The sequence below is a fragment of the Solea solea genome, chromosome 10 (assembly GCF_958295425.1).
Source record: "Solea solea chromosome 10, fSolSol10.1, whole genome shotgun sequence".
Lineage (NCBI taxonomy): Eukaryota > Metazoa > Chordata > Actinopteri > Pleuronectiformes > Soleidae > Solea > Solea solea.
This window is the reverse complement of record NC_081143.1, coordinates 12765138-12772972: the sequence shown is the minus strand read 5'-3', so window position 1 is coordinate 12772972 and position 7835 is coordinate 12765138. Positions and strand designations below refer to the sequence as shown.

The window sequence follows — 7835 nt, the reverse complement described above, 5'->3', positions numbered from 1 at the left end:
TTGCTTTGAAGAACATCCATCCATGTTCTACTGTTTTATCCTCCACATGAGGTATACACAATATTTAATGATGGCTTGGAATGGACAGTTGGATGTCAACTCAGTTGAGACTTTTCCTTTATACTTGTCTAGTAAGTATAAAGAAAAACTGTCAAGAGTTGTTACTATTGTGCAATAATCATGTGTCACTGCACGTAACTCCTATCTCTCAAACTATGGTACACATACCACCAGTGGTACATGAGCTACCTCTGGTGGTACTTGGAGGAAAATCAGAAATACTGTTCTACTGTGTATATACCAGGGTATGTGATCGGAATGGAGCTGAGGAATGTTTAGTGGAGTACATAAAAAATGAAAGAAAAAATAAATGAAGTAATAATAATTAGTCACCTTGATTTCACTCTACCAGTTTGTGAAGTATATGTGAGGAAGAGGAGGACGTTCCTCCTGTGAAAAGTCTGTAGCTGACTTCTCGATCTGTGTACACCACTGTATTTTAAGGTTGGTGATAATGTTACTTTTTTGCATTTGTATATTTTATATTGCTTATTTATATCCTAGTGGAAGAATTTTCCCAAACCTTCACCTGAAAATGACAAAATATTACAACCACAAAGAGACAGACGGACAGAAAATAAAGAGGTGACAAAATAATACTAAAAAGCAGTTTTTTCTTCAATTATTCATTTAGTTACAAATGCTGGCTGCCTTTTATATTATAATATAATTTGTTTCTTTATTTAGAGACTGCACTGTTTATTAATTTCTGTTAATTTAAATATGTCACTTTTGCAATTTGTCATGATGACCTTAATATTTTATCTAAAGCACCTTGTCTTGTCAATTGTCTTGTCTGTTGAAATGTGCTCTACAAAAAAAAAAACATCCCCACCAGAATGTCCTCATAAACGTGTCTCTAACTGAGGCCTGCTGCTTAGCGTGAATCAAGGACTTTCCAAAAGAAAAGTAAAGTCAGTCACTTTTTTTCTCAGAATTCCAATGTTGGAATTCTTAAAAAATGTTGCGTGACCCTAATAATCTTATATCCCATAGTAAAATCTCCCCAGTTGGCGGCGGTAATGCGCCAAACGCTGTTTGACAACCGCCCAAAAGAAAACGTCAAAGAAAAAAAAGTGGCAGCACTTCCTGTAAAGATGGCGGCGAGCAGAGGATTGTGGAGGACGTGCAGCCTTGTGTCATCCAGAACCCCACTCCTGTTCTCCACTGCTGTCCGACCGCACAGTTCGCTGAGTGGGGACCTGGTTCCCCGGACCTCGCTATCCAGGCCTCCGTGGCCGCAGCACACGAGCCTGGAGCCGCAGGAGCAGGAGGCGGAGATGCGTCGACACGCCGCCCTGGTGAACACCGTGAACCAGCGGATCCAGCAGCAGGACATCGGGCGGCTCTTCGCCGTGGTGCACTTCGCCGGGCGTCAGTGGAAGGTCACCGGCGAGGACCTGATCCTGATCGAGAACCACATCGAGGCAGAGTGCGGGGAGCGGATCCGGATGGAGAAGGTGTTGCTGGTCGGGGCCGAGGACTTCACTTTGATCGGAAGGCCTGTGCTGGGGAAGGAGCTGGTCCGGGTAGAGGCCACGGTGCTCGAAAAGACCGAATCGTGGCCCAAAGTCCATATGCAGTTCTGGAAGAGACACCGGTTCCAGCGCAAGAGAATCATCGTACAACCGCAGACGGTGCTGAGGATCAACAGCATCGAAGTGGCCCCGAGACTGACATGATGATGAAGATTTCACACTCTGACTGACTGGGTTTCGTTTGTTTGTTCTGACTGAGCAGAAGTGTGTAAAAGGGTTGTTTTTCTCTAAATACAAGCGAACCAGGACTATTGTAAATAAACGACAAAACTGACGGAAATGTGTTTTAATATTTGATATTTTTTCGATAAGTAAACTCTTTATAAACGTTAAGGGATGTTTCAGGTGTTAGGTTTTTTTCTTTATTTCCCCCGAAGTGTAGTTTCATGAGGCACTGAATTCACATGGTCAGCACTGGCTCAAATCCTCTTCGTTGATCATTTTTGCTGATGCAACAATTCTTTGCTATTCAACATCACTGAATCCGTCTTTGGCATGGATTTCATTTCCGAGCAGGTGGCAGTGTTGCCTAGTCTTGTATAAAGTACCTTAAAGTGATACTTGAGTTAAAGTACAAGTATGTTACCAGAAAGTGACTGGTACTTGGTAGTATCGAATCAAAAGTCATTTTCTGATCTAAAATGTACTTTAGTTTTAAGTAACGCTGGAAGGTTGTGAGTTCAATTCCCAAAAATTACAAAAAACTCAATGTTGGTAATCAGTCTGCTACTATAGTAGCTGGGGTCACACTGGGTTCTGTCAGTGTTCAAACTGTGGGTCCTGTCGTTACTGGGTTCAAGCAGTGGAGGGCAGCGTTACACCTCAAGATTATTAGAAGAGAAATCTCCCTGACCATGGCAATACATGTACAGAGGTATTCATTGTCATTTGAAACAAATGGCAGAAAATAGTATTTTTTCCTAAAAGAATAAACAACTTAGTAGATGTAATGTAAGCACAAAGGTCATGAACAAGCAGACTGATTGAAAAAGTGATTATTTCTTATCCACCATGTTTGTGCAGAAAATATGGTTTTTTTACGGTGGCCGACAGGAGCAAACGCACTGCAACAACCCAAAACACATATGTGTATATATGCCTACATCCTGTGTTAACATTTTCTAAACTTTAGGAAGAGAAATTTAAGACATTTTAATACTAATTAAGGCATAATTCATAATTAGAATTATGAATTCAATGCCTCTTCATCAATCTTGTCAGAAAAGTTTCACGAGACAGGAGATGGAGACGTTGTGTAAAACTGCTTTATTTTGAAAACCTGACTGAAACATTGTGGAACAGGAAAGCTGCTCAGCTGTTCTCCCTGCAGAGGAAACATCTGAAGGCACTGCTGAACATTTCTGCTCAGTGGTCAACAATAACTCCACTCTTAACATCGGTGGGGGATGTTTTTTGGTTGTTGTTTTGTTGTTGTTTTTTTTTGTTAAATCAGGAGGAGCTTGTCAAACAGGTTTAACACAAACATCAAACAACAAATGAAAGAGTCAAGATTCACTGTGTTCTGCAGGAACATCACATCACTGTATTGCTTTAAGTTTCAAATATTCAAATGCAGATTTGTCCTGTGTGGCGCTGATGTGCATGTGGCAGAAACGAGGAGGATGGTGATGAGAACAATTTCTTAGTGATGAATGGGTTTAGGTTCAGGCACAGAAAGCAACGAAAGATTTGTTCTAACTGTGGTGGATAACTGCTTGGCTTTACTCCATTGGTGGACATGGTCTTGCTGATGACTGGTTGTCCCAGAGTGCCCTCATAACTGAGGTCTGCTGCTTGGCTTACATGCTGCTACATCCCCTTCATCTGTCGCTGAGAATTTCACCTCACAGTTTTCTTAACTTCACTCATGATTAGGGGTCGACAGATTTTTTTTTAGGGCTGATATCAATATCAATTAAGACTACTTAACGAGGCCGATATGCACAAAAATGAAAATCACTGTTGAAACATTTCGAATATAAAACTCCTAACATAAATATCTTTTTTAATGCCTCTGCTACATTTGTACAGCCTTTTTTGCTTTTGTCGTTTGTTCTAAAAAAGCGACCGTTTGAGAGCAAATGGGAGAAAATACTTTACAAAAGTATTTGAGAAGCAATTTAGTTGTGGGGGAATGACATTCAAATCTCACGTGATAATTAAATAGTAGACAGATTTGTGTAGCCCATCACATTTTGCTAATAATAATAGAAAATCATTTCCCTCTTGGTTTTCTTTGATTTTATCTGCAGTCTGACAACAAACTGTACAGAGCAACTTTCAGGCCACGAGTTAAACACAAACCTTAACACGCATCATTTGCTCTGCTGATTCTTTGTGTTTCATCAAAAACACTAAGAGCTGTTTAAATGCCAGAATCCTCCTCACTGGAGGCCGCTGCAACATTTACTCTTCCTTAGAGGAAGAAAGGAAAACTAAATCTTTAACGTATCAAGGCTGAGTGAAACTGTTCCCTCTGCCACAGCAGCAAAGGAACAACATTATATCATCAAATCAATATCTCAAGTATGATCTTCATGAGTCCAATCAGAATTGTCCACAAGATGGAGTCCTCCTTCTCCTCAGCTGCCTGAGGGGACTGGTTTTGCTTATGTCCTGCTTCTGAAGAGTACAAGCCTGCATCAAATGGGTTCTGAGGCACCAACGGATCATAAAACACCCGCATTTCAAACTCGCTCTTTTGGTGAGAAGGGTGGCCGTAGATGCCGATGCCCACGGGCCTCACAAAGTCGTCAGGCACCACCACAACGTCCAGGCCACACGTGGTCGATTGCAATTTGTAGATGTCGAAGCTAGGCTGCAGGGTTTTGTCGGAGACATAGAGGTCAGCGTCTCCCTTGAGGCTTTGCATGTGTAGGATGATTCTGCCATCGTGGTTGAGGCGCAGATAGCTGTAGTTTCCTCCTCCAATGTGGCCCTGAACCACGTGGAGGAGAACCCACTCTTCAGGGACACCGTCGACCTCCGAGGTGCTCAGGAAGCTTCTGGCCTGGGACACCAGGAGGGCAAAGACCAGGATACTGCAGGTCAGCATCATGATGAAGGCATGTGTCAGTCAGATCCCGCCTGGATGCCTCCAGACAGCCTGATGAAAGAGGATCAGTCACCAGTGAAAACCAAACTCAAACAAGGATTAGATTATTATATAATTACACCGCGGCTCGAAAGTGCCTTTAACATCCACCAAAGTCATTTTCTGGTGAGGTATGTGTACTTTTACTCATTAATTAAAATGTGTTTCTACTCATCAGATCTTAACCTGAACTTGACTTTATCTCACAGAGGACACGAGTGTGAAGAGAAACCCAATTAAATGAAACAACACTGATGCCGAGCGCTGCTCTGTTACATCACCCACAAAAATCTGAACTCCCGTTTTGAAGCGTTGTGATTCGTGATTGGACTGAGAGTAAATAATGATACAGACAGAAATGTGTCCCTGAATGCAATGTTTTAGGCCAGTTATCTTCAATCTCCATCTGATAACATTTAAAAGTTTAATGACAACAAATAACATACAAAAGGTTTACCTCTTAATAAATGTATGGTCTGACCCTCAAATCTGTATTGTGTGTCTGTGTCCGATGACAAATCTAAGTTTAGTGCACTAAACCACATTCATCAAGTAGGAACAAAAATGCGTACAATTCCATAAATTTGTGATATCTGGCTGATGCCACAAATTTGCCTGAATAATTGTCTGACCTGTTAATCAGTATCACTCCAACACATAACCAGCCTGTCAGGACCTGACATGAAACAGCAGATCCAGAAATTACTGTCACTCACGTCGGTTAAGACGCATTGTTTTTAAAAATTATTTTATTAAAAATATGGTGCAAACTAATACATAGATGTATACTGTTAAAATAATATATACACAACATATTATGGGGGTTGCTGATAGGCTTTATCAGCAATGTGGCACCTTTCCAGTGTAGAGTTCTAGCACTACTCGGCTTGATTTTGCTCAGTTTGGTGTCAAGAACGCTGCGGTCCCATTACTTCATTGTACCTCCACAATGTGGGCAGGGTCTAGTAACAGTCAAAGCAGTCGTTTTGATGTAACTAAATCATTAGAATCAGTTCATTAAAAAGATTTGTTCACAGAATCGTAAAACAATTTCTTGCACGAGTCACTCGACCAAAACACGGATGAACAGGTTGTGATTCGGCCCACGATCGCCGTCTTTCAGCAGTGCTGTCGCTAAATACACCAGACTCATCTGTTAAATATTGAGATTTTAGACATTTCATTTTGCTAACTGTTGGAGATTAATGCACGTTTTCTGGATTTTTAAGTCTTTTTAACTGATCTGAAGTTCAGCGTTGTTCTGTTTGGTTCTTGTGTTGGACGTTGTGCTCATGACTCTTCCTGTGATGACACTTTCTGACCAATCAGTGGTCGGGAATCTGCTGACGTCACATTTTAGTATTGCTCCGCTCACGTGGAACCTCAAGGAACCAAATAAAAGCACCAGGTATCAGGTACTATCACTAATGGAAAAGCAAAAAATAGAGTCATGCTAGAACTGTATAACGGAAAAGCGCCGTTGGTGATGGTTTGAATGTAACAGAGATTTATTTATAATCAAATATTACACACTACAGCTTTAAACACCACCGCTGGTTACAGTGCGGAGAGTACAGAAGAAAAAAAGACCCTGACAGCTCCACAGGTGAATCTGACCTTTGACATTGACATGTTTACGTAACTTTTATAACTTATTTGAAACTATTGCACCTTCACGACCTGTAGCTTGATCTGCTGCTTTCCTGTTAAACTTGTGCACTTTTCCTTTACACTTTTAACTGCGTGTGACAAACTTGACGTTAAACACCTCCATTCACTTATTTTTTTACCAGCTATTTAAACATGAGGCGTCTCAATAACCGGCTGCTTCTGAGGTCCATAGTAACAACTGTGACAACTAACGGCCTCTACACAGGTACAGCTAAACAAAGCGTTATTTAAAGAATGTCTTAGTTTGAAGACGTTACGTTTAGCCGGTGTTAGCGAAGAAATAAATCTGCCGTTAGCCCGGGCTAAGCGCTAGCTAGCTTGTAGATTAGCATTTAATTTTACTGCCACTTTGAGCTTTTGCCTAACTGTGACTTTAAACCCTTATAATTATCGAATTGACTGATCAGTAAACATGTATACATTTTATATTTTAATCTACTTACCCTGCTCCTATTCTCTGATGATCAGCATCTCCCTACAGAGCAGACATTAGCAACCTGCACAAACTAGTTCTTCGACACTCTTTTTCTTCTGTTGGGCTTTATTGGTGGTTAGCAAACAGCTTGAAAGTGCATTACCGCCACCTGTTGGACTGAAGTTTGGACAGAAAATCAGACAGATTATGAGATAAAAGCAAAATATAAATTGAAGGGGTAATATATAAAATAAGATATAGAGAGATATACATTCTATTTATATATTCACTAATAGTTAGTGTCATTTTAAATCAACACAGTTATTTCATATTTGTGATTTATCCTCATTCTTCTAAACTTTCCCCACATATTTGACAGCATTGCCTCCTGTAATGCAGTGCACTTTCATTATGAATCATTTCCTAAATGCCTTGTTCATTCTTTTGATGACCTCTCCAACTATTTAAAACTTAACTGCATTTTGAGACTAGTTATAAAATCTTTATAAAGTTAAAGATTGTTTCTCCTTACAGACTCCAATATCTTGTCAATTTCACATGCTTTGTGTGAAAGCATTCTCTGGAGAATAAAACGACAGAAAGTTTTAGGAAAAAAGGTTTCAATTTGCAAAACCTCATTTAGTCAAACTTTTTTTACTTCCTTTGTTTTAATCTCATTAGTTTTTATTTATTAGTATTCAGTTTATTTTATTTATATATCTCTAATTTACACCACAAATCAATTGTTGGAATATGCTTTTGTGCGTAATCAAAGAAAAGTAGAATCTCACAGAGGCTGAATCTGCCATGTGTTTAGGATTTTTTTTTTTTTTTTTTTTTTTAACATTGTACAACATTTAACTTTCATTTATCACCTCATTCTCCTCCTGATGAAAAGTCACAAACTTCCCTAAATGACTTCAGACTTAAGATTCTCAGCATGGGGGGTTTCCATTCCTATCTTTTCTCCATTCGTTTCCTCTCATCTCTCCACAGTTGGCTCATAAATGTATGAAATGACCCATAAACAATGACATTTCCAATATAAGATTACCAT

The 7835-nt window shown here is 39.8% G+C and overlaps 2 protein-coding genes across 2 annotated transcripts; one reads left to right on the top strand and one right to left on the bottom strand.

Moving 5' to 3' along the window:
- The first annotated feature begins 1081 nt into the window (after nt 1-1081).
- On the top strand, nt 1082-1931 carry mrpl21 (mitochondrial ribosomal protein L21). Its single transcript, XM_058640223.1, has one exon. It carries the CDS (start codon nt 1083-1085, stop codon nt 1740-1742), a length of 660 nt encoding a protein of 219 aa, XP_058496206.1. The 5' UTR covers nt 1082; the 3' UTR covers nt 1743-1931.
- Nucleotides 1932-2849: 918 nt separating this feature from the next.
- Nucleotides 2850-7678, bottom strand: c10h6orf120 (chromosome 10 C6orf120 homolog). Its single transcript, XM_058641360.1, has 2 exons — nt 6807-7678; nt 2850-4704 (listed from the first exon to the last, which is right to left on the bottom strand). The coding sequence occupies exon 2, from the start codon at nt 4654-4656 to the stop codon at nt 4108-4110; it is 549 nt and encodes a 182-aa protein (XP_058497343.1). The 5' UTR covers nt 4657-4704; nt 6807-7678; the 3' UTR covers nt 2850-4107.
- Nucleotides 7679-7835: the final 157 nt, after the last annotated feature.